This window comes from Gymnoscopelus braueri, assembly GCF_963280865.1.
Source record: "Gymnoscopelus braueri genome assembly, chromosome: 18".
Taxonomy (NCBI): Eukaryota; Metazoa; Chordata; class Actinopteri; order Myctophiformes; family Myctophidae; genus Gymnoscopelus; species Gymnoscopelus braueri.
Genome location: NC_137618.1, coordinates 16,594,364 through 16,622,336, shown reverse-complemented (window position 1 = coordinate 16,622,336; position 27,973 = coordinate 16,594,364). Strand labels below are relative to the sequence as shown.

Below are 27,973 nucleotides of genomic sequence, written 5' to 3'. Positions count from 1 at the left end.
GTACCCATCTCCCTTCAGTGCCTGACAAGGGATAAAAGGCGGTCAGCGATTCAGTCTTATAACAGCTTTGACACTGTTGGCAGGGTTGAAACAACATTACGCAGCAGTGTCATGTAAGGTTTCACTGGGCTGTGTGATGGAACCCAGCCAAAGGCTGACTCTGGGACATTGGCAGAGCTAAGAATATATACTCACGTAAATACTCAAGTATTCAAAAGTACAAATTACCCCTGTCAGGTGACAAGAAGGTCAGTTGGCTCTCATGCATTGAAGGAGGCATGAGCTCGGCCCTGGGCTCCCTAGGCTGGTGAGGGGAGTGTAGCGCCCAGGATCACTTAGAAAATTGGCACCGGATGAAAAATAAGGGTTACAAAATCACGGGATAAAAATAAAAATGAATGCATATTACGAAGTACATTTTCTTTAAAAAATCAATGCATTGTTGTATTGAAATTTGGAACATCGAAAACCCCCCTGAAATTTTCAAAAATTGGGAAAATACAGTAGCAGATAGATCGGTTATTTATTATGTTTTTTTATAGGGCTAAGTGGCTAATTTATAAATATTTTTTGATAAGTTTGTATCCCAAGAGTCCCTCCCTAGAAATGTGGTGGCGTCAAAAGTACAATATTTCTATGTCAATTATAGCTGAGTGAAAGTCATGAGCTTCCAAAAAAAAACAACCTCCAACTCCAAAATGTTTTATAAGTACAGTACTCAAGTACATGTACTTATTTACTGTCCACTGCTCAGGGGAGGCTTGGTGAAAAGGCCTAGTTTGAGCCTGTTGCTGTAGCCTGGCTCCAGCCTCTGAATTGCCAGCTGTGCTGCACAGCCCTCTGTAGGTGAACAGATAATAATGCAACCAGCAGCCTGTCAAAATAACAGCATTCTGACTCATAGCAACGTTGCTAGGGATGTCCCGATCACGTTTTTTTGCTCCCGATCCGATCCCGATCTTTTGATTTTGAGTATTTGCCGATCCCGATCTTTCCCGATCCGATCTTTTCATTTTTAAAAATATTTTTAAAATATTATTTATGCATGTAGAATTTATTTGTATCATTTATTTGTAGCAATAAAAGACAATATGTCTCAAAACACTGGCTGACAGTTGAATTATTGCCAACAAAATAAATGTTAATTAAAGAAATGAAGACAAATACTGAATCTCTGAACATTGGCTTGCAGTTATCGCACATAGCCAAAATACAATAATAATATTAGACTTGTCATTCAGGATGGAAAATAAAGTTGTCCTTTTGGGGAGAAGTGGAACTTAGAAGTCATTTAAGTTTAGCGTGAGGGAGAGGGTCTACTCTGATTACTAAAGGTTTTTTAGGTCAAGGACCCCTTAGCTAAGGGAGAGATGAAGCAGGGACCCCCACTACATATTGTATAAAATTTGTGTTTAGATTAAACCTTTTCATAGATTTCATAGATAGCTTCATAGACTTGTTTAACAGCACTGTCATCAGTGTATTTATCAGACATGTCAAACTCTCAGTACTTAGTAAAGTTGAGCCTAGGCTCTGTACTTGGTCTGCTCTTTTCCCCTCTACCTCTTCTAAAGTTCCCCTCAGAATATAGGGATATTAGGGTTCATGTGGTTAATGTAAATAAAAGAAAAAGGTCCTATCACGCAAAGATTTGGAGACCCCCCTGTAGTAACTCTGAGAACCCCCTAGGGGTCCCCGACCCCCTGTTGAAGACCCCTGCTCTACTTAATATCTACACTACAGAAAACATTCAGTTGGACATTAAACACACACACACACACACACACACACACACACACACACACACACACACACACACACACACACACACACACACACACACCTGACATTAATTAGTGATGTTGATTGCTATGTGGTCAAATGCGCATACAGGCTCAACGAGCCATCGTTAACCAGCTAGTGTTACACAGCTGACTGGCAATAATATATGCGCATTTGTGTTGAAAACGCATCGCATCTGATCTAATCCAAGGAAGTTGGAGCAACTCTCTAAAATGGTGGATTTTAGTTTGGCTGGTCAATTTGAGATGACAGCAGCAACAAAGGTTAGTAGTAGACTTATATTTGAGATGTAAGATGATCAGTTATTATACCAGTCCTTTTTGACAACATTGACGACCAGCGCTACTCCTCCTGCGTGCGTCTCCCTCTATGAACGCCACGGGGCCACCGTGTGTGTGTGTGTGTGTGTGTGTGTGTGTGTGTGTTTGCGTGTGTGTCCGTGCGTGTGTGCGCGTGTGTGTGTGTGTGTGTGTGTGTGTGTGTGGAGAGGGGGAGGGCTGGAGAGCTCAGCCTGCAGATACAGCACGTTACAGAGACGAGAGAGACTTCTCATTACGAGGTGTTTTACCGAGGGAGAACACTTCTCCATATGACGCTGTTAATGATGACTTTAAGAACGTTAAATACAATAATACAAATATTTTATTAATAAAATATTTTAAAAAATATTAATATTTTTTTTATGATTTTTTTATTCCCGATCTTTTTTTGCCGATTCCGATCTTTTGAAAATGACGTGATCGGCCCCGATCCCCGATCACGTGATCGGATCGGGACATCCCTAATCTTGCTCTTTCTTTTGTTGTCGGAGATGTAACGTTGTGAAATGTCACAGTACTGTATGGTCTCTAGAACCACAAAATACCACCAATACCAATATGTTATGTCATGGTACTCATTTTGTTCCCCCTTGTAATTCAATTAAACATACCTTTAAAGTGTTTTTGCGTCGAAGAAATACAATGCTTTATTGAACTGAAACATTGGGCTGTCTGTCTGTCTGTCTGTCTGTCTCTCTGTGTGTATTAACTGAAACTCTCATGCATTAGCATTGTGATATTTACATACAAATATTTAACGTAAAGGATCATTTATACCGCAGGCACAGTGTTGTAGGGAAAGGCTTACATTCCAGAATTGTGGTTGCTTGATACCGCGGTATACCTTAAATGGGAATTTATTTGTATTTAATTAGGAATTAGCCCATTTGTTCGCTTCCGAGTGTTTCACTTTTGAGGGGGCAATTCAGCCCAATTCAGCCGAATGGCTCCCGTGTTACGTTGTTAGACGGGTGGGCCGCAAACTGATCTGATCCGTCTCATCTCGTCAGTGCTCTGCAGGGAGCGTCGGACCCCTCCAGCGCGACCACCACCACCACTGCCACCGCCGCCGCTGCTGCCCGCGGCTGGTTCCGGAGGAAGCCCGTCCACCATCGCCCGGCGGGGGCTCAGCGGAACAGCTACGACCTGCGAGAGAGGATCTGCATCGGCAGCATGACGGCCCTGGAGACCGCCGTCTACCAGCAAGTGCCCACCGACGAGGCCGAGGCCCAGATGCTGGCTAGTGCAGACCTGGATGACATGAAAAGTAAGACCTGACACACTCACAAACACTAGACGAGTTCACATGAAGAGCATGGGTTCCATTTCCTTGAGCTTTCCCTTTGTCCTTCGGTCGGTGAAACCAGTTCAGTGGCCTTGTGTTTCGAGTGTCCGCCCTGAGATTTGGGAGGTCAGGATTCAATCCCCTAGTTAATACCAAAGACTATGAAAATGGGACCCAATGCCTCCCTGCCTGGGACTCGGCATCAACTAAGTGCATACAACGTAAGTCCCGACCCAAAGGCACGCTCTGCATTAGGTCATTACCAGGCTTTTCTCCTCGGAGACAGGAAAAGCCTGGGAACGAGGCTAGCGCCATACTAGCGTCTTGTCCAGGGGATGTATTTGTATATCATGGTTAGGGGGTGTACTTGCACATCAAGCCGCCTCACGCTACAGAAACAGGAGATAGGCTCCCTCCTGCCCTGTGGGCCTCATGGCTCGGGAACCATTGGTTCCCAAGGCTTCTTGCATGTAAAAACATCAACTGTTGACCAAAGAAAGTGGTGTACCACCAAAAAAAAATAACAGTATGAGGTCTAATAATGGCATGGCTCCCATGTGGATCTCGGACATCATGTGACCATTTCTGTGACGTCAGTCATTTATGACGTATCTATGACGTAAGATTCCATATTTGGGCAACGTTTCAGCCTGTTCCGGACGGACGGACGGACGGACGGACACACACACACACACTTGAAAATATTGCACTTTTTTTATCAGTTAAAAAAACACAGGTAATTGGTGTGATCGCCAAAATCTGGTACGGTATCGCAACTGAAAATCTGGCATCGGTCAGGCTCTAGTATTGAGGTGCGTAGCTTGTAAGGGTGAGCAGAGAACTGTAAGTGGACGAGTATATTACGGGGAAAGTAGAGTGCTTACCGTGGGCGTTTGGAAACATGCTTTGAAAGAGCCTATAGGGGCAGGCCTTCACAATAAGCCTGCCACAGTACATCTGCTGTGAGGGGAATATAAATAAATATATGTGACTCCAGGCTCTTGGCGCTGCGTTGCTCACCACTTAATAGACAGTAAAGACAGAACGCAGAAGGCCTTGTCAGCATTCTTTCTGCCTGACTGGGTGGAATCTGCCAACATCGGATGCCATGCTCCAGATGTCGTCCCAGCACTTTGTACCCTGGGAAACAGAACGTACCCACTGATCTCTCAGTACGCTGCTTGAATATTCACCGCATACAGTACGTCTCCCCATCAAATGTTTTTAGTCACTTGTGCTTATTGAAAATGTCTAGGCATGACCTGAGTAATTGGTATCGGACAGTGGTGTAAAGTAACTCGGTACTTTTACTCAAGTACTGTACTTAAGTACAATGGTGAGGTACTTTTACTTTAATGGAGTATTTCCAATTGTCTATACTTTTTACTTCTACTCCGCTACATCACAGAGGCAAATATTTCACTTTTACTCCACTACAATTATTTGAAAACTTTAGTTACTTTGCAGATATGAATTATTACATTATAAAACATACATTAACCACTTTAGCCCTATTTTGTACCTAGGCTAATCGAAAATAGACAATCTACAAGCTCACAACGCGTCGCAGTGCGACGCGTTGTGAGCTTGTAGATCTGCTATTTTCAAATAACTTTTACTTTAAGTACATTTTGATACCAATACTTTTGTACTTTTAAAATTTGAATTTCAGACTTTTACTTAAAAGTAACTGAGTACTTCTACATTGCAGTATTGATACTTTTATGTAAGTAAAACATTTGAGTACTTTTTCCACCACTGGTATTGGATCAGTGTCAGATATTTGAATAATTCTATTTTGTAACCTTTTATTTGCCCGGAGAAAGTAGATTGAGCTCTTACTACAATTCAGTGGTTCTCAAAGTGTGGTCTGGGGACCCCCAGATGTTCTTGAAGGGGTTCCCATGGCCCCCATGCAAAATGGTTGATTGATAGTAATTAAGAACCAAATGGACACTTTAACAGATGTGTAACTCTGACAGTGCACAGATGGAACCAAATGGGCCCTTGAGGTCCATTTTGTTTCCATCTGTACACTGTCAGAGTTATGGGGGTCCGTTGACATACCAAACTGGCGGTCCTTGAAATAAATAAAAACGTTTTAGAACTACTATTCTACATAACATGATGTACAATGGTCACTGTAGAAATCTCCCATTGAATTTCCAATTGTTGTGAGTTGTGTTCATTCAGCACCCTCTAATGGTAGTAAAATATAACATACATGTAACTGTTATGTGTCTCCCTCTGCTGGTTACCTCTGTGTATTGCCTGTAGTAATCAATTTCAATGATTGTGGTGGCCACAGTAATATGAGGGGTCAGTGACACAGTACTGTACTACTGGAGAAGCTCTGTCAGGCATATTATTGGAATGACGTCACTGTGTTTGTGGCCCCATTGTGTTGGTCTTCAATCCATTTAGACTGGGAATGCATCTGTGTCATTTTAAGATCTCTTTGGCTAATCAAAATAGCAGATATCCTGTGCTTCACAATAAAAAATATTTGAAACACAAAAATAGCAGATCTACAAGCTCATAGCGCGCCACCGAGTGCCGCACTATGAGCTGCTATTTTTTTTAATCGTGAAAATGAGTGCAAATCTTTTAAAATAGGCATCTTTGATCCTTTTTTGAAAAAACGTATGTTGCTATAATCAGTGGTTCTCAAACCTTTTTCATGTCAAGGACCCCCAAAATTATATGTATTTGGCCGCGGACCCCCATCTCAAAATATTTGGTTCCAGGGACCCCCCCCCGAAGCAAAGATTTGAGTTGAATATGTTTCAAACTAGATTGCAATGTATAATCCTTATTATTTTCTTTATTAATGTAAGAACAATGGCTTCTATTTCAGCATACTAACTTCCCAGAAAGAGAGAGGCTGTAGTTTCTATTAACTTGGAATCAATGGTAGGTAGGTTTCTGAACTGTTCATAACTACCAACCCAATTAGCTGGAAATAGTGGCATCTTACAATGAGTGAGGACCAATTATATGAAGAAAATGGGTGATGTGCTCCTTTAACACATTGATTGCCAAGATCAAGTTAACTTGATCTTTCAAAAAAAAATTACCCAAAGACCAAGGAGATATGATTTTTCGAAGATCTAGACTCCTATCCACTTCCTTGTTAACTTAAAATTTAAAAAATCTGTATCTCCGCTGCTGAGTACTTTTTTTTTCTCAATGAAAAATCTCTGACATAAAACTGCAAGAAATCTGAAATAATTCTGGCAGGCAATGTGTTAAGTGAGGAGGTAGGATAACGTGGAGAAAGTGTAGTATACGCATATAATGACAAATGAACTGAAAATACCTAGAAACGTTCAGTATATACAAATATGACATTGTTTCAGTGACCCTGCCATTGGCACTTCAGTGAAACATCAGTGGATTGTTCAAGCATCGTCACGGACAAACGGGGGGATTTGCCAAGCGTGAAATGGTGCCAGGTGCGAATTGGCCTCTTTTCACACTGGGAAAATCAGCCACGACAAACGGGCGAAAAAAGGGTGAATCCAATCCAATCCACTTTATTTATAGAGCGCATTTAAAACAACAGTGTTGAACCACAGTGCTGTATACTGTACTCAGTAACACAAAAACACTCAAATATACAACAGCAAAACAATACACAATAAACAGGACAACAGGACAACATAATAGACACAATGCCTAGTGGAAACAGCAACTCTCAGTCAGAACCTTTTAAGGCCAAGGAGAAGAGGTCGGATGTCATGTCTGTACTGTATGTACAATACGCGCACGTGTGTGTGTCTGTGTGTGCGTTGTGCGTGTGATTCTGCTGTGCATAGACATTGCACTTGGTGATTGCATGAGTGCAAATAGCCATAAGGAGTGACGTGTGCAAAAGCTGGATTCCAGCCATCGGTCGACAGATGCCAGGGTCCCGCTACGTGTTACTTCTGGAGAGTTTAGTAACCTGGGGTGCGTCTCCTCCCGTTCTGTCTGTACTTTCCACGAATCCCTAACCGTTGCTTTGCATGACAATGTTCTGAGAGACGTGCGAGCGAGACCTGAGTTTAGCGCGCCTGGCTGGAGACACGTAGGCTCAGCTGCAGAAGTTTACATCTTCATATAAAACTTAAGTACACATTTTAAGAGTTTTTTTCCCTGCCGCTGCCGATAGTAATGTTAGGTTGTTAAACGTGTCCTCAATTTCCCTTTGCTATAGGGTGTTTACATGACGGATATATGCGAGTATAACTGCTCGTTACCTTTCATACTTGTTTGCCTTTTCATTAAACATTTAGTTACGCTAGCTATTACACACTTAATGTTATAGTTAACAATTGCAGATTGATTACTGCAATTTACAATTTAGGCATTTAGAAGACTTGTCTTATCTGGAGAAACTTACAAAGTGCAAGATCAGAGTAAATGGCATGAACCCTAGTCAACAAGAGACGGGGTAAATGGTCACGTAGCTGGAGTGCAAATAAATCAATTAAGTGCTACAAACCTCTTGCTAACTTTTATGGTTACATCACCAAATTGGTTTAACACATTATTTGCCTTTTTTGTATTTAAAATACAAGGCTAAATACAAAATCAATTACTGGATGAAACAATTCTCTGTTTCATGCAACAGTCTTGTCAAATGTTAGTCTTTAGGCTATTGCTTTGTAATGTTACTTTAATTTCTGTTAGTAGTACCACGCACGCACGCACGCACGCACGCACGCGCACACACAGTACTTGTGTAAATGCACTTATCCGTGTGTTCCAAATGTTGGTGGGGGTTGGGTCGGTGGAGCTTATGGGAGTCATGATCTCAGTATTTCTAAAGTCCTGGCTACATGCATGGCCCTGACACCAGCACTCAGAGAGAGAGAGAGAGAGAGAGAGAGAGAGACAGAGAGAGGTGGCATGGGGGGAGGGGTCACGTATGTATGGCAAAGGGAAACAGTCCACTCCAGCATCCGGGGGCATTAATTAACATGGAGTCCACAGTCGATTGTCCTTCATCAGCGACCCTGCCTCCGGCCTTTCCTGCTTTTACTGAGCAGCAGGGCAATCATCGACTGTTCACAAACCATCTGGAAACAGAAACAGAACTGCGGTGCTCACGCACAACAATCAGATTTGTTGGAACTGACAGCCTCTCCTTTTTCCCCCCAATGAGTCACTCAAGCAAAACTTTATTTTTTAATGTTTTTATTTGTTTGCGTAATGGACGATCGTTCGCTTTTATGTCGTTATCCAAAACACACAAATTGAATGTGAATTTGTCATGTGACTCATATTTTGTCTCTAAGCAGTTTCATAGAATGATTGGTCCCTGTTGGTATAGGTTCACCCAGCTAATTGTGAAGTTGTTTTTAATTTCACCCAATTAGAGGCCATTCTGTTCTGGTATGCGAATCTTAACAGATTTGTGAATTGTTGAGATACAATTGAGCCACTGACCTAGTCTGAGGAGAAGTCTATTCTTTTAATCACACACATTGCATCAACATTTTTCAACCAAAGAAAAACACAATTTAATGAAAAACTGAAAAAGCAAACTCATGCTCTCATGCACACACACAAAAACAGACACAACTACGCACGTAGAAAATGTCCCCGGCGGGTTTTCAGGGAGGGTCCCTGTTTAGCTCTCCGACTCGAGAGCACCTGCTGTGGGCAAGTAAGGCCACTATGCCAACGGGGGAAACATTGTTTCCATGGAGACCCTGAGTGAGAACGGTGGGACTCCCTCGGTAATTCAGCATCATCACATCTGACTGAGCAGAGCGCCGCAGACCGATGCCGGAATAATGTGCTGCTTCGTTACCTTCACATTGCTTCAGTTTTAAGCTTCTGTGTGTGTGTGTGTGTGTGTGTGTGTGTGTGTGTGTGTGTGTGTGTGTGTGCCTGTCTGCCTGTAAAAAGCAACGTGTGGCATCAGTGAAGATGAAGAAGTAACTCAAATGCTGTCATCTTTTAGAGGCTTGTGACTTTGACCTTTACCCTGATGCAGTGCCGCTCCTCGTTCGGATGGAGAATGATGACTGAAGGGCGCCAGCTCTTCCGACTTCTCCCCTTGGACCCGCCCTTTCTGCCGTAGGATCAATGGGCTGGTGGACATCATGGAAAAGGGTGGAGCCCTCGTTTCGGCTGATGGGCAGTCTGCTCGTTCAGCATCAATATTTTACTTTGGCAGTGACGGATTATGTTGCTGCCATTTTTTCTGTTTCTCTGGCTGTGGATCCCTCTGTCGCCGTTCAGCTTGTCTGCACCCGAGATCTTACGTCATTATTTGTGACTTTTACTGGACGTAAAAGGATCATTTCTGGACCTATAATTACCTCGAAAGTCCTTTGTCTTTATGGGGGCTCGCTTTCGTGGCTGCAAATCAGTGCTTATCGTCACATTGTAACTCTTCTCCGTAGCGTTTGGCTTGACAGAGGGGTCTCGTTTTGAGGGAGGGACCCCAAGAGTCATCATATCTGGGGCCTCGTGTCTGGAGCGTTGGTGTCCCAGTGAGGGACGTCCAATCGAGTTAGGCCCGACATCTCCACGGAAAACCCCGGCTGCTCGGCAGAGCGGAGACCCAGGAGGGAAGTGGACGGCGTCTAGAAGTCGGGAGCCCTGGATGAGCAGCGTGCGCACTCGGAGGAGAAGGGCGAGGAGGAGGAGGAGTCGCCGGCTGCAGAGATGACAGACTCGGGGGGACGGGAAGAGAGCCTGGGACCCGCGGCCGCTGACGACGCGCATGGCATCGATCGCGGAGCGGACTCGGGGGGACGGGAGGAGAGCCTGGGACCCGCGGCCGCCGCCGACGCGCACGGCACCGATCGCGGAGCGGAACGTCAGGCCAGCAAGGTGCAGAAGAAAGGCCCGGGTCTACCGAGGCAGCATACCCTCACACAGCGGGGCTCGGCGACGGATGGCTTCGAGGACTTTACGGAGTTCGTCTTGGATTTCGACGACTACGACCTGCTGGAGTCGATCCACACACAGATGGTACCGGAGCCGGAACCGGAACCGGAGCCCGAATGTAAGTAGCCACGCAGTTTGTCTTAACGATAAAACATTCGGTGGCTGCACTAGCGACTCCTACTGGTGGGACTCGGTGCAGGGAGGCGATCTGGGGGGGAGATACGTTACGCTCTCCTGCTGAAAGTCCTAACTGTCGAGGGTGAAAAGAAGCAGCTGGTGCCTCCATGTGTACCAGAGGACACATGTGGTTGTCTACACCCTCCCCAAGGCCAACAGAGAGAGGGGTTTACAGGGACCACCGAACGCAGGGGGAATTGGCAATGGCTAAATTGGGAGAAAAGGTGGTGGCAATGGTGGGTGGGGGGGGGGTATTCGTTTGAAACGGTGGGAATTCCTGTTTTCAATTTTCCCGTCTTGTGTTTCCGTCTTAGATCCCCAACATTGTATCTGTTGTTTCAGTTTAGCTCAGCTTTGTTGTTACCACGGGTAAAGTCCTCCAGCAGAAGAAACAAAAAGCACAATAGCTGAAACAAAACATATCATGTCGGGCCAATTCATAAACACGCCAAAAACACGAGTGTGGACACTGCGCAAATATGAATAACATGCCAATTTGGAGATGCTTTTATCAGAGTGTGCTTTCTACCAGCTCGGCGTGCTTGAGCTGCTTGTAAACAGTCTCGAACTCTTAACACTGGCAATTGTTGGTGTCACGCAGCATCCAGTGATACACCACAGTGGGTGGATGGCTTTCATCAAAGTAAGTGTCAGACAACTGAAGAACATTTAGTGTACAAACAAGAAGTACTGTGTACGTGTGCGTGCGTGTGTGTGTGTGTGTGTGTGTGTGTGCGCGCGCGCGTTTGTGTGTCTGTGTGTGTGTGTGTACTGTATGTGTGAGTGTGTGTGTGTGTGTGTATAGATACTGTAGATAGATAGATAATTGCTTTCGGGCTGGAACCATATGTCTCCATATGTCTTCTTTTCAAGTGACTAAATAATAACTACATTGGATCCATTGGAACACAGTTTTCAGTGTTGTTCCATCTCCTGAAAAGTAAGCATTTTGGACAAGGTTTCCGACTGACAGCGACGATACAGTGTTGTGCATGACATGCCAAAGTAAAAATGGGGAGATCCCGCACACTGTCTTCACTTACAGAAAAAACAAAGTTTTTAATGCAAATACAACGTTTTGGTCGCACTAACCATCATCAGGCATGACATGCCAAAAAGCGCGTTCATTGAACATTATCATGTTTTTGGTGAACGGTTAACTGAACGTGTCCAGTTGCAACTAATGAACGTGAACGCAAGGGTTGTTAATTCCCGCGAGAGATAACCTTTCTGAAAAAAATTGTCGATCTGCAAGCTCACAACAAAATGTGTCATGAGCTATTTTCGACAAGAGATTTGGTGTAGAGGGAAGGGAAAAAAGTATGGAGCCTGAAATATCCATGACTTCTTTAATCGTGCAGAGATGTTTTGCCAACATTGACTCAATTATGCAGGTGCATTTAGTATAATTTGAACAACTATGGAGAAAATGTAAATGTTTGTGTATTATATTCGATATTATGGTGAAACCTGTGACTACTAGACAATGGCCTGTATTAATAGTTTGGCCCTTTACCTTACAACTCCTAATGAGAGACATCCATATTCTAAAGCTTGGGGTGATATCAAATTGACATTCAATTGAAAAAAAATCCCATTCATAAAAATCGCTGTTTAGCTTAACTCAGAAGTGAACTACAACTACAACTGTATGTGTATATCCTTGTCGATCGATCATTGGGAGTTTACTCATTGCCATTGATTCTGTAGCACACCAATCGCTTAATTAACGGCAATTGGAGCCTCAGTCATGGCCACGTGAAGCTCCGAGCTGTGTTCAGGGTATTGAGTTAATTGACTGAACGGTGTGTGCCCCTGCTGTTGCCTTGTGTTCCCATTGATCCGATGGCCTCCACGGGGGCAACAGCCGCAGCTAGAGCGGAAAGACATCTCATTGACATGCCGATGCTATTTTGGCTGTTTTGCTCTGTACTTGGCTTTGGAGCTGTGTTGATTATGAGAGCACTGGGAAGTGGCACCGGCAATTAGTTGTAGGAATGTAAAGATACAGCTTCTCTGCCTCTGATACTGAATACTATTAATTTTATGTTTAAAGAGGAGAGGAAACGGCATCAGTGCAAGGTTGCTGGGAGTCATGAACTTGAATGGTGCAGTTGCCTGTGGCCCTTGTGTAAATGTCAGTAAATGGGCCTATACTATGTTTTTTGTTCCATAGCAGGGCATAGCACTGGCGAAAAAAAGGAAAACCGCAAAACAAAGGGTATTTATTAAATATAGTATATCATATAGTAAATATTCTTTTTTTTACCTTCACAGACTTAAATGTTTTATGGCCGAGCGTACCGATGTTTTGTGTACCGAACGTGACGTCTCGTTCGGTAATATTAATACTTTTTCCACACAGAACCAGGAGATAACATGCATACAAACTGGCTCAATAGCGCCCCGTGCCAAACAGGACAATGTGGTATTGCAGGTGAAAGTGCTTTATAAGCCAGAGAGAAGTTAGTTGGAATGAGTATATCTGAGGCTTGATTTAGGCTCAAACCTTTTGAAAAACGTTTGAGGGACATAAACAATATGATATTAAATACTAGAAAATGTGCTCCTCGGAGCACAGGTCTCCGCCAGTACTGTTCCTGATTACGTGAAACTTGACCAATGTTAGGTGTTCTCAGAGGGACACACACACGCACGGACGGGTGATTTGTACTGGAAGGTACTGTTCCAATCAAGACTGATTGATCCTGTCTTACCTCACTTCAAAAGCATAGATGGCTTTTTGAAGTGACACACCTATTTATAGGATTTTATTTCGTCATGCGTCCCTCTAGCCAATCAAAAGCGTTGGTGTCAACATATTGTCACGTGTCACGTGGAGCTTGACCAATGTTAGCTTGGCTAGGGGGGGGGGGACACACAGCGGGACAGAACGAAAACATACTCTCCACCTCTGGCGGAGACAATTTATTTATTTATTTTTAATTCATGGTGTAGATCCTTTAAAATAATTGATATAAATATTTTCGGAAATCTCTATGGGAAGAATGAATGGGCTCTCGATCGGTGGAACCACAAAATGGTTATGCCCTATATTGACCAGGAACTCTGGGCAATGGGATGTAGGCAAGGGTGTGTGCATTGGTTCATCATGACTCTTGTGTTGGTGGGGCTTCTGAACCACTAAACTATGTCTGAACATCCAAGATAGAAACGAGGGGTAAGCACGCACATCCCAAAACAATTTATCGGGTGCTGGACAACAATGCCGTACACCAGGGAAAGAGGGGAAGTCCGCACACCGTTTTAGCTCCCAGTAGAAACGTTTTTTATTAAAAGATTATGTGTATATATACAAATTTATTTAACCCATTAAGACCGGGAACGCATCCATGTAACCACTTAAACCATTATTTTATACTTTGGCTATTCAAAAATAGCAGATCTACAAGCTGAGCTTGTAGATCTGCTATTTTTGAAAAATCGTGAAAATGTGTGCAAGTCTATGAATATATATATATATTTTTAAGCAAATTTTTTTTACTCAAATCTTTGCTTCTGGGGGGTCCCTGGAACAAATTAGTTTGAGAGGGGGGTCCGTGGACAAATACATATAATTTTGGGGGTCCTTGACACGAAACATTTCTGAGAACCACTGATATTATAGCAACATAAGTAAAAAGATTTGAGTTAAAAGTGTTCCCTTTGAAATATATATATACTCAAAGATTTGCACACATTTTCACGATAAAATAAATAAATAACAGATCTACAAGCTCATAGTGCGGCACTCGGTACTGCGCTATGAGCTTGTATATCTGCTATTTATGAATAGCCCAAGAAATCTAAAAATGACACACATGCGTTCCCGGTCTTAATGGGTTAATACAAAACGTTCCTACTGGGAGCTAAAACGGTCTGCGGACTTCCCCTCTTTCCCTGATTAACATCCAAGATCTCATGGTCGTGTGGTGTAATGCTTCGTTAGGCTCAGCTGCAGAGCATTTTAGTGAAACCCAGAGAGAGCACCTTGCTGTCTGCCGTGGGAAAACACGTGGGATTAAAATGAGCATTCACGGAGGTTCCGGTGACGTCATGGCCAAGACAGACTCTTGAATCTCAAGCTCCGCCGAGCCCTTCTAAAATAGCCCTATAAAGTATGTAAAAACTAACAAATGATGAAGGAAACGTATTGACATGGTCACTAAAGAATGTTGGGAGATAAGAAATCGAAGAAGAAGGATTCTATCAGTGGAAACAAGGAAGAGTCAGGACCGCGTCCAAACACAAGGCAGCTAAAGCTAACTCAGCTAAAGCTAACAGGACCAACGCAAGCCATGGCTGCCGGCGGTATCGGTGGGGAGTCTGAGATGCTAACGGAGATAAGGAAGCTCCGACAGGAGAATAATGACAATTATAAGGACACAAAAACCTCGCTGAACAGACTGGAGGCCTCCATGGCTGAAATAAAACAACGGATGGATAAGTTGGACGAGAGAGTCACCGTAGCAGAACAAAGAGTGAGCGATACAGAAGACAGAAGCATGCTACACGGCAGGGCCCTAGCTTACTTGCTAAAGAGAGAGGCTAGCTTGGCTTCTAAATGTGATTCTTTGGAGAATAATCTGCGACGTCACAATTTAAGACTGTACGGGGTAAAGGAGGGTGCAGAAAAGGATGATATGGCTGGCTTTATTAAGGATTTCCTGATTGCTAATTTGGATTTGGAAGAAAAGCTAAACGTACGGGTGGTTAGGGCCCATCGCTCGGCCGGCCCCAAACCAAGAGATCCGTCTGCACCACCGAGGTCCATAATTGTGCGATTCCTAGACCAAGGCGTGAAACAAACAATCTTGCAACAAGCGTGGTCACAAGGGAACATCGAGTTTGAGGGGAAAAGAGTCTTTTTTGATAATGACTACTCACAAAGCCTACAAAAAAAGAGGAAAAGTGTGTGGGAAGTGATTAAAAAACTGAAAGACAAGAACATTAAAGCCAAAACAATCTATCCGGCCCAAATAAAGATCTTTTTGGACACCGGAGAGAAGGTCTTCCCCTCGTTACTGGATGCGCAAGCCACGCTGGAGAAGATTGGAATTGACATCGATGTGGAGGAACGAGATCTACTCGACAGGGTGCTGCGGCCAAGGGACGGATGGAGGACGCAAAGAGAGAAAAAGAAAGGCAGCGCGCTGAATCTGGTGGATGTCGAATCCCTCATTCATGAAGACACAGTCGTACAAACAGAGTAACCGACAACATTGCATCTCATCTGTGGACATTAAAAAGGACCTTGAGTTAACTGGCGAGACTGAATCTCATCCGTGAACATCTAGGAGGACAGTAAGTTGTCTGATCGGACACTGATAAAATTGGATCATTTGTTAGTAGTATGAGGACTGGGGGGGGGAGTACTCTGCTTTTTCGGGGGGGGGGGGGGGGGAGAGGGAGGGTTGGCAGGCAGGCAGATGAAAGTGCATTTATACTGAAGTTTGACTTTAAGGCTGTTTTTTTTTTTTTTTTTTTTTTATTATGTGCATATATGTGGGTAGGCATATATAGGTATGTGTATAAGTAGGTATACGCACTATTTTATTTATTTAAAAAAAAAAATTACATCTGTACCTGCTGGGTGAAGGGGGGCCTAATATAAGTATGTTTAGTCTAAGGTTTGTTTATATTCTAGTTGTGCCTTCCAGAGGGGGAGGGAGGGGGATAGGGGAGACAATAGAGAGCAAATGAAGAGCATACAAAAAAAGTTTGCTTGTGTTTTAGGCCTCCTTCAGGGTTGGGGTGGAGGGGGGGCGGGTGGCAGAGGAAAGTGTGTTTATACTGAAGCCTGACTTCGTGGTTATTTTATTATTTTATTTGTTTATTCTTCATTCCTAACATTTTTGTACATGCCAAGACAGAGGGGGGGGGGGGGTGGGGAGGTAGGACCCTACACGTTTAAGTGTGATCGCTTGGACCCTGTTATGGGTTATTGGAGTGAATTTTGTTGTGCTGTTATGGTGGGGTTTATAGACATAATGGTTTTGCCTTCCGGGGGAGGGGGGGAATGTGGAGAGGTGGGGGTTGGGAGAGGGACTTTTACATTTAGGTTTGACCATGTGGACCCCATATAGGTAATTGGGGCCCCTCTGGTATCAGGGACGGTGTCTTTATTTATTTTATTTTTTTGCGTTGTTGTGTTGTTTGATATTGTAGGGGGGGGGGCTGTGGCCGGGGTGGTTGGTCGACATGCCCGTTGGGCTTGTCGATCTGCTGTTTTCGGCCGGGGCTTTCCCCGCAGTGCTGACACAGGATCTTGATGGTTAAATTAGAGTTATTTTTATTAGAGTCTTGTCTCCCAGAGAGGGGGGGGGGAGCAGGTGGGGGGGTGAATATATTTCAGTTTGGCTTCGGGGCTATTTTATTTTCTTAATTTCTACATTTGACCACTTCTGTAGTCTGTACATGTGGGGAAAGGGTTGGGGGGAGAGGGCCCATTCGGACCCCATGTGGGTTACTGGAGTCCCTTAGGGTCCAGTGCTAATATATTTTTCTGCTTTGTACTATGGGGTGGGGGGCCTTGGTGGGGGCCGTGGCGTGTCGTGGCCTGGTGCGTTGTGGGCCCGCCGGCCCGCCCTTCTCGGTCGGAGCCTTATCATCCATGCTGATGTTGGGGTCTGATGGGTTTTTTTTTTTTTTTTCCACTTTCAATTTATAGTTTGTACATAAGGGGGGACAGATGAGGGAGTGTATATATTGAAGCATGGCGTGGAAGCTAGTATATTATTTGTATTTCTACATCACATCTCTATACCTGCCGGACAAGGGGGGGGGGGGGGCTATATATTTAAGTTGAATTTAGAGCCTACTAGGGTTGGCCCTTCAAGAGGGTGGGGGGGGGGGGGGGCGAGAGGGAGTGGAGTGTTCCTCACTTCCCCTATTTTTCACTTGATCTGAAGGGGCTTTGGTGGGAGGGGAGGGTGGAAGCATGCTCTAGGAGTAATGCAAACTAAGCAACGTGACAAGGGGGACATAGGGTGGAGTTCCGTTGCATCTGCACTTTGTGCAACCTTTTCAGGGGGTGAAAGCCCTCTGCCCAGGATGCTCCTTGGGTGGTTTTTGTTGTGTGTTTTTTGTTTTTGGAAGGAGCGTCCTATGGGTTTTTTCGAGGCCTTATACTTTAACACATTGGGTGCCAGAGGTTTATTAAAATATTATACTTTGAGTGCCAGGACTTTTTAAACATTTTGAACCTTTTTCAAGTAGTCACAAAATATTTTCAGTGATCACCGTCCTCACGGTGATCCCCTCATTACAAACATACAGGTCTCGTACAATCGGGGGGAAAAAATTTAAAACATTCGGAAATCCATTCCATAGTTGCAGCCAGTTGAAAATAGTTAAATTAACATTGTAAAAAAAAAAAGTGCACAGGAGCCGAGATACAGGTTTTTGAAGTCATAAGTTAACCAGGAGGTGGATTGGAGTCTAAATCTTGTAGGAGTGATATTTCCTGTTGCTGTGAAGGAAAAAAAAAAAAAAATTTAATTTTTTTTTTCAAAAACCGTATATATACGGTTTTGGCACTCAACGTTAGTATGCGCAAAACCGTATATATACGGTTTTGGCACCCAATGTGTTAAGAGGCCGTTTCTCTATGTTTTGTGTTTTCAACTTTGTTTTATGTTTTTCGGCAAACTTTTGAGGACTAATTTTATTTTTTATGCATGGCAAAACAAGATGGTCGGACATGAAGGGGATTGTGTAGAATATACCAGGGTGTTAATTAGGATAAAGACAAAATATGAGTAATTTGAATTTTATTACATACAATGTAAAAGGGATTAATAACCCCATAAAAAGAAAAAAAATTCTTAGTAAGCTGAAGAGACTAAATTGTACAATAGCGTTGCTACAGGAGACACATTTAGACGACAAAGAACACCAGAAACTAAAAAGGGAATGGGTTGGTCAGGTTTTTAGTGCATCATACGATAAAGGGAAAAAAAGGGGAGTGGCAATATTGTGTCATAAAGCGGTGTGTTTTGTACCAGAAAAAATATATGATGATAAAAAAGGCCGGGTCATTTTGGTGGTTGGTACAATAGGGGATACATATCTGACTATTTTGAATTTATATGCTCCAAACGAAGAAGACCCCAGCTTTTTCAGGGATGTTGCGTCACTGCTGGCTGACAATGCGAAAGGAATGATTATTTCTGGAGGCGACTACAACGCAGTCGTGAATCAGCAGATTGATAAGAAGCCAGCGGTGGTCAGCCCAAAATCACAAAAAACAGCAGCTCTGTGTGGCATGATGGAGGAATTGGGGCTAGTAGACATTTGGCGACTGAAACATCCTAGGGAGAGGGATTTTACTTTTTTTTCCAGGGTACATGGTAGTCACTCCCGTATCGACATGTTTTGTGTCTCTAAACAGGATGCACATAAAGTAATGAGCTGTCATATTGAACCCATAACTATCTCAGACCACAGCCCAGTGGTAATGTCCGTGAATGTGGACTCAGGTGCGCGCCCTAGATACTGGAGACTTAATGTTTCCTTATTGAACAATCCAGAGGTGGTTCAAAAAATTAAAGAGGAAATACAAAATTACTTGGAACTAAACGATAATGGAGAAGTCTCCCCGTCCATTTTGTGGGGGGCGGCAAAAGCGGTAATAAGAGGTAAGATAATTGCCATCTCCTCGGGCCTAAAAAAGGAAAGAGAGCAAAAACAAGTACAATTGGAAAATAGTATAAAAAAATTGGAAAGGGAACACAAAAATTCAGGCAGCAAGAAGGTTTTGGGAACGCTAGACCAACACAGACGGGAGCTTAATGATTTACTGACATATAAGGCAGAAGGTGCATTACGATTCACAAGTCAAAAATATTATGAAGCCGGTAACAGGGCGAGCCGCTTATTAGCATTTCAATTGCGTAAGGCACAGGCAGGAAGGACCGTGTCAAAGGTGGTGGACCCGGGCTCCAACAATTTGGTCTCACATCCTAATGATATTGCAAAGGCTTTTTCTACATTTTACAAAAAATTATATGAATCTCCAATGGTTGAAAACAAGGAAGCTCTTATTAAAAATTAAAGCTCTTATGGAAAAAATCAATTTACCTAAATTAAGCGAAGAAGATTCACAATTTATGGTAGACCCAATTTCAATGGAGGAAATTGAAGAAGTAATAAAAACATTAAAAAATAATAAATCTCCTGGTGTAGACGGATACTCAGGGGAATTTTACAAATGTTTCAGGAAGGAGATCATCCCCCTTTTACAGAGGGTATTTAACTATGCTCTTGGAGAAAAGGACCCCCCTAAATGTTGGTCAGAGGCGATCATTACTGTGATCCATAAGGAAGGCAAGGACCCTACTTTCTGTGCCTCATATAGGCCTATAAGCCTATTATGCAATGATGTGAAGATATTGAGCTCTATCATGGCTAAGAGAATACAGAAGTGCATTACCAAGATAATAAATCCTGATCAGACAGGCTTCATGCCTGGACGACAGGGAATACATAATATTAGGAGAACTTTGAATATAATGTCTATAGCCCGTAGGAGTAAACAAACATCGATGCTGCTTAGTCTGGATGCGGAGAAAGCGTTTGATAGACTAGATTGGCTGTACTTGGAACATGCATTGGGAAAAATGGGATTTCATTAAATTTTTATTGACTGGATTAAGGTTTTGTATTCTGGTCCAGTATCCAAAGTTAGAGTTAACGGTTATACATCTGAACAATTTGGGCTGAGCAGAGGCGCAAGACAGGGTTGCCCACTGTCTCCGTTGCTGTTTGCAATAAATATAGAAGTATTAGCAGAATTAATAAGGGGAAATCCTAACATATCCGGGATATCAAATGGACCTAATCGACACGTCATATCGTTATATGCAGATGATGTCATTTTGTATATCAGTGACCCTTCAAAGTCCATCCCAATAGTCATGGACTGCTTGGATGAGTTTGGGATAGTGTCTGGTTACAAGGTCAATGAAACAAAATCGGAGGCTATGATGCTGGTTGGGGAGTTTCCATCTCATTTGGCGGGGAGGGCCTCATTTAATTGGTCGCCCCATGGTTTCAGATATTTAGGGATTAAGATAACGTCAGACACCTCAAAATTATATAAAGCAAATTACGGTAAATTAATAGATCAATTAAAATTAGATTTGGCACGATGGGAGATTCTCCCGCTTTCACTAATTGGTAGAATTGAGACAGTCAGGATGAATATTCTCCCTAGATTATTGTTTATTTTCCAGGCGTTGCCTGTCCCGATCCCGGCCTCAGTGTTTAAGTCACTAGATAAGATGATGTCGGCTTTCATATGGCAAAAGAGGAAACCAAGGATTAAATGGAAAATGCTAGGCTACCCAAAAGATCAAGGGGGGCTTAATCTTCCAAATTTAAGACATTATTATTGGGCGGCTCAATTGAGTGGACTGGTGGAATGGATAAGACAAGATAAAGATACAAATTGGCTAGATTTGGAGAGAAATTCATGTCCACAGGTACCTCTTGAGTCATTGCCTTCTTTGGAGCTTAAAAAATGGAATAATCTCAAGTTAAATAATGAATGGATGAGCTGCACGTATAAAGTCTGGTCTTTGGTAAGAAAGAAATTGAAACTGTCCCTATCAATATCGAGAGCCACTAGAATAGATAGGAATGAGGATTTTCTACCAAGCAAACTGGACTCGGGTTTCAGAGTGTGGACAGAGAAAGGTCTTGTTACAATTCACCAGTTGCTTGAGGGGAATTCCATTAAATCATTTAAACAGTTACAGGATAGATTTGGTTTGGATACAAAAGACTTTTACAAATACTTACAGGTGAGAAGCTATCTGCTGTCACATAAGGATTGGGAGATTTTGAGACAACCACCAACCCCTTTGGAGCTGTTTTTAATTAGGATAACGGAGGGAAAAAAAGGGAAAAAAATTATATCTCAAATATACAACTGTTTGCAGTCCATAGTATCAGGGAACACATTAGAGATTAAATCGAAATGGGAACTGGAAATGACAGTGATAATAGAAGATGAGGAGTGGGTAAGGGCTTGTGAAGGAGGTCACAGAATCACAAACAGCCCATTGTGGAAAGAATTCAATTGGAAAACAAAAATGAGATATTTTAGAACTCCCCTCATGGTTTCCAAATTCGATGTAAATACTACAGAATTATGTTGGAGGGACTGCAAGCAGATTGGGGACCATACCCATGTGTTTTGGGATTGCCCTAAATTGGAGAATTACTGGAAGGGAATACGCACAGAAGTCCAAGCTATTCTTAACATAGATTTACCATTAGACCCAAAAATATATATTATTGGAGTGGTTCCGGAGGGGCTGGTGGACATACAGAAGGTTTATATCCTACACATTCTTTTGTTGATTGCGAGAAAAATGATTACTCTATCCTGGCTGAAACCTTTACCACCTACGACCAGCCAGTGGCATGAGAAAATATTGAAAATGTATACTATGGAAAAAATTACTGCCAAGCTCCAGATGAAGTACGATGCGTTCCTAAAAAAGTGGGCCCCAGTTATAGGATACTTTAATCTGCCTATATGAAAGCCTATGTTACTTTGTACTATATGTCATGATACTTTTGTTTTGTTTTATTTTTGTATTTGTTTTTGTGCTGTAACTAATTATATTTGATCTCCAAGTGAATGTCCTGATATTTAATTATTTAAATATTTAAATCTGATTTAATCTGTTTCTTAATATGTTTGCCGAATTGTCCTGTTTGTTTTTCTTTTTTGTGGTATTTTTCTGTTTTGTCTTTTCTTTCTGTCTTTTTGTGTTTTTATTTTAGTTTATTTGCTTAAAAATATTTGTAAGCTGTGAATATTCTCTGCAGAAAGCAAATTAACGTCTTTGTTCAAAAAAAAAAAAAAAAATGAGCATTCACCTTATTCTCTGGTGTTCAGTATGTGACTTATGGGTTATTAAGGTTTGACATTTATCTGGTTTTGGGGACCTGGGTAGTTGCACCAGCTGTTTTTAAGTTCTTACTTATGTTGGACGGAACATTACTCACACTAGGGGTTTTAGTAGTTAGAAGTTAGTTTAGCTAGTTTCTCAGTTATTAACCACTTGAACCCTAGCATGTGCCTATTCTGGGGGGAACTTTTGCCTAAAATACAGTAGCAAAAACGATTTGGGGAAAAAGATGCCCTGCGTGTCGCGTAGAAAAAGGTTGACCACAACCCACGTCTTGAAACGAGCGCAGTTTCACGGAAGTGCGCCCGCTTGTCGCTCCGGCTGTCAGGTTGCCCGTGCCTCTGTACCTGAACACTCGCCTCCCATTGAAAATGAGTTACTCGGCGCGTAAGTCGCTTCCCGTGTGAAAATCTCTTAATGCTCATAGAGTTATATAAGAACTAGAGAACGGACAGCCCTGCCCCCACCTATTCATTTCAATGAAGTTGCTCACCCAGCGCGAGAAGCAGCGGAAGTACACTCTCCCTCCGCATTTTTGGTGCCACGTTCGGTACAAAATGCGGAAGATTAGAGCACCGAGCAGACGCAGTAGCGTTTTAAATACGGAAGTAGTGCAATACCAGATTTGACCACCAGGACACGGTAGCTTCAATAATCCTCCGCGGTCCTGGGAGCTTGTTAATACTGAGCAGTCTTACTTTTCAATTTTCTGTTTTGACAAGCTGATATTTCAGAAGCCGTTCAAACTTCCTCTTTGAATCATTCTTCACTTGCACTAGCATATCAGTTATTAGCCTGCCTTATTAATAAAGATTAACGCAAGCTCATCTTTTATTAATACGTTATCAACGTAATCAAATAGGTATGCCACTCCATTTTAACCGCTGTTCCTGGTCAAGGACTTGCTTAAATATGTAGTTTACCCATGGGCTACATTTGAACTGTAATACTGTATTTTTGTAGTGTATTAGTTGTAACTTAGAAGCCGTTTACAGCAGTGGTTCTCAAAGTAGGCTCCGGGCACCCCCAGGCAGGTCCTTGAGGGGGATCCAGGGGGTCCCCCCCGGCAAAGTATTGGACCTGTACAGATCTGGAACCCTGAGAGTGTACAAATGGAACCAAATGGACACGTAAGGGTCCATTTGGTTCCATTCGTACACTTTCAGGGTTATGGGGTGGGGGGGTCCGTGGTCATAATGTATATTAAACTGGGGGTCCTTGAAATGAAAGAAGTACTGGTTTACAGTACACTTCATCTTCACTACTTACATCTAGGCTTAGTTCTAACGTACGCACAGCTGGTGTAACCGGCCCCAGGCCAACAAATATCAATATTCCCAGAAATCTTTATCATGTCAAGCCCCCAAAAAAAACGTAACACAGATATGTTTTGACTGGCTGTTGTGTTATGACTTGTTGGAGAGTTGTGCGCCTCTGGCAAAACATTTGGATAGTGTTAACTGGTGGGGTTTTTTTCTCACATATGCAGAAGTGATTTATGCTTGATTCATACATGGTTGCGCATCGTGTCATGCATCGGAAAATAGCCGATCCGCAAGCTCACAACGCTTCGCATCGCAACTCGTCGTGAGCTTGTAGATCTTCTATTTCCGATGGCGTGACACCATTACACAACTAAGTATAAATCAGGCTTTAGTGTCATGTTCATGTTGGGATACAGCCTATGATTTCTACGGATACAGCAATATTGCATCATAGGTGCCAGAAGAGGTTTGGTAGGCTTCATAGAAAGCACATGTATTGCACTGGGAGGCGCACATGTATTATTACATTATTATTAGGACAGGGATTTTTCAGCTTTGTGTTACACAAGTGAAATGGATCATGCTTTGCATCCGACCGAGACCACTGGAACACGCACACCTAGCCTGTTCAGAAACAATTTGACATGCAAGCATTTCACCAGATTACATTGGAAACAGATGGGGTAATTCAGAAGCTGTCATTGCATTTATGTATTTGATTTTTTTTCCTTCAAAATGTACATTAGCCAATTACTTTACCCCTTTTTTTTCTCCCAATTTCGTTGTTATGGCAATTAATTATTCCCACTTTGGGGGGGGGGGGGGGGGGGAGTCACAAACAGTGTTGCCATATTCTGTGAGAGAAACAAGCAACCAGGTCTAGTAAAACAAGCCCAAAAGAAGCGACTATGGGCCACATGAGCACGTTAAACATATACATCAGCTTTTTTGAAAATAGCAGATCTACAAGCTCACAACGCGTCGCGTTGTGAGCTTGTAGATCTGCTATTTTCAAATAAACTTTTGAGGGGGGAATTAGAATAAGCAGACCTGGCAACACTGATCACAAATCGGTGGCCATGACCCCAGCCATGGGAGTACATGCAGTATGCAGTGACAAAGCTTGCCCTCCCCGCCTGGCTTCCCTCGCGAGCGGGGCGATGGGGCGTATGGGAGGGTAATTCTCCTGGACGCTAGTGGTGGAATGTGTAGGCTGAAGTCTTGTTGTGATGCCAATTCCCAATTCCCCCATGTAGCCCCTCCCTGACCACTGCTGATTGGTCTTGGGTATTAGATGAGTCATCTAGCTTGGTGTCTCCCCCAATGACCCCATGTGACCTAGGCAAACATTCAGCAGAATAGAAGATCCATACTGTAAGTTAATAATGCAGTCCTTGGGGACCCTGTCAACTAAGTATATTAGGTTGAAGTGGTTACCCACTAAAACCATATATATTTTGTTGACTATAGTCCCCAGGACTCTATACTAGGCCCCCTCCTGTTTTCCTTTGTACACAAAAAATATTAAAATAGGCGCTCACAAGCAACGCGCCACAACACAAGGCATTGTTCCCCTGCCTTTGCATTTGAACTACTTTTTGTATTAGTTTGGTTAGTGTTGTTTCTCTTAACTACTGCTGCTAGCTTTCCTGTCTCCAGTTCCATGTTAGGCAGTGTTTAGATCCAGAGTCAAATTTAACAAGTTAAACTCCTAGAACATTATTACATGACATCTAAAGACCTGAAGAACTAGGCACCACACTGCAGTAAAAAAGGGGTATTAAACTCAATTCTCCATTCTGCCCACCTGAAGGCTTTCCATGTTGGGGAGGGAGGAGCTGTTATATCAGTTATAACTTAATATGTTTTAAAAAGGCAATGTAATTATGAACTGATAATTGCATGTAAGGATGTGAGGCATGGTACATCAGGGGTTGACACTAAGGTCTCAGAGGCACTTGCCCGTCGGGCAAGTATAGGCCATTTTCTACTTGCCCACAGGTCTTGCCCAAAAAGTAAATCGTCCTTTACAAAATGATAGGTTAAATTGAATTACCGTTCAATTAAACACTTATTATTTACTTTCTACTTGCGAATTATGGGGCTGGCTGCACGATAAAAAATGTCATACCTCAATATTTATGACAAATATCTAAATAGCTATGAATATGACTATGGGTTAAAGGTAGGGTAAGTGATATGTTTTGGTAAAAACAAAAAGGTTTTTGTTATGGGTTAAAGCTCTATATTCTGATAGTACTCATTGCTATAGACTCTAGAGTGTTTGTTCAGTAACAGGGGTCTCTCTGTCTCTCCAGCTCTTTGATAGACAGAAAATACATATCCAGGTAGGTGACACCATTTCAGCCAATCAGGAGAGTACCCATTTATCAGCTTAATTTTTATAGTGTTCCAGTTCCAAATTTACATGCACATTTCTTTGTGTCATCACTTCCAATTTCACTTGTTTAATCTGTATCCTGTCTAAGTTCTCTGTCCTGATTTGATAAAATTGGTATCCTGACCTGAAAAGGCATTTTCTGTTTAATAAAGAGCTGGAGAGACATGAAGACTCATGTTACTGAACAAACACTCTGTAGCAATAAGTACTATCAGAATATAAAGCTATTTAACACTTATTTTAACAAAAGAAAATCACTTACCCTACCTTAACACTTGTTATTTTATATTTTTAAGTGTAGCAACAGTGAAAACAGCGCAATATAGGCCAACAGTGCTCTTATTTTACATTCCACAGACAGGAAGACACTTACTTTCCCATAACTTGACAAAGCGCTCTTATTTTGAAGTCCACCAACCAGAAGTCAAGGGTTTACGTTCGTCTGACTTGACACGTGTTAAGCTTTGACCGTTCAATAAACAAACAGAGGTACTGGGCTGATGCTGCTGTTTTGAACTGATACTGACATAAGGAATGCTTTACAAGTTGCTTCTTGTATTTTCATTTTTTAATCTTCATACTACAGTGTCACACTAAAGTAGCAAAAATAGCCGATCTACAAGCTCACAAAGCGTTGGGATGCGAAGCGGGATGAGCTTGTAGAGTGTGTCTGTGGGTTTTATAAATATTGAACCAACAAAAGCTTGTGACTAAACCATAATTACATTGGATGGATACAGGATAGTGGGCACTAGGGACATCTCAGATCTGGGCACCGATGTAAAATTGGCTATTTTTCCAAAATGTTAAAAAAATCTATATTTGAAAAATGGTCTTAAGTGAACATGCACGGTACATCATTGTCAGACTTGATTTTATCCTTCAACTTCTTGTTTGTGCCCCAAAACGACTGGATATACAGGTTCTAATGTTTAAGCATGTTCTAATCATGTATATTTTAACTATTTTCCGTCCAGTCTGACACCTCTGAGCAGGAGGAGGGGTAAACCCTCCATTCAGTGAGTGTGGTTGCAGACTAAAGCAACCATGTGCTAAAGGTGTAATCACAGAGCTATCCGCTTGATGTATGAAGAGTGAAGAGTGCATTCAGATATTATAATACAACAAAAAGGCTAAATGGCACCATCAGTATCTCCAGTGAAGTTGTAGTAGCCTACAGGTGTAAACGTGTAATTACAAGAAAACATAAGAAGTGGGTTTCAGCCAGGTGAGCTGATCTGATTCTGAACACAGCCAATACACACAGTTGTCAACAGTTTCAGTAAAATTGTTAATTTGTTAACTCATTAAGTCATTAATAACATTTCATGTAATCATACAACAGGACAAAGGTGAGACACTCAGCAGGTTATACAGCACTGCAGGGAGTTGCACCCTGGATCCAGCAGACGCTAGAAGTACTAACTACCAGTGCTTTGTTTGCTTCATGTTACACCACCATGTCTTACTTGCATGTGAATACAGAAAATATTAAAAAAGGGCTGAATAGCCGGTGTAAAAACACGAATCGGCTGATTACAAGCCAATCTACAAGCTTGTAGATCGGCTATTTAAAAATAAATATAAAGTGAAAGTTTGGAATATTTGCATAAATAACTGTCTCAAATATGAACACAAAGTATCCCCTATCACAGTGGTTCTCAAAACTTTTAATTTCAAGGACCCCCAGTTTGATATGCATTAGACCACTATTATTATAATAAAATGGCAGATCTACAAGCTCACAATATGTCACTTATTATTAGATTATATTTATTAGTTTTCTCAAAAAATAAAAAAAATAGCACCTGCAAGCTTGTAGATCTATATAATTTCACATTTATACATCTTAGGTCATGATTGAATATGACACATGTCTACAACGTTGTGTTGTTGTTGTTAAGAACACA

At 42.3% G+C, this 27,973-nt stretch overlaps 1 protein-coding gene across 1 annotated transcript in view; it reads left to right on the top strand.

Moving 5' to 3' along the window:
* slc4a3 (solute carrier family 4 member 3) overlaps positions 1 to 27,973 on the top strand; it is an 88,866-nt gene that overhangs the window by 20,576 nt on the left and 40,317 nt on the right. The window contains exon 5 of the mRNA XM_080456783.1: positions 3,134 to 3,390. Within this exon, the coding sequence (XP_080312909.1) occupies positions 3,134 to 3,390 (257 nt within the window). The remainder of the gene's footprint in view (positions 1 to 3,133; positions 3,391 to 27,973) is intronic.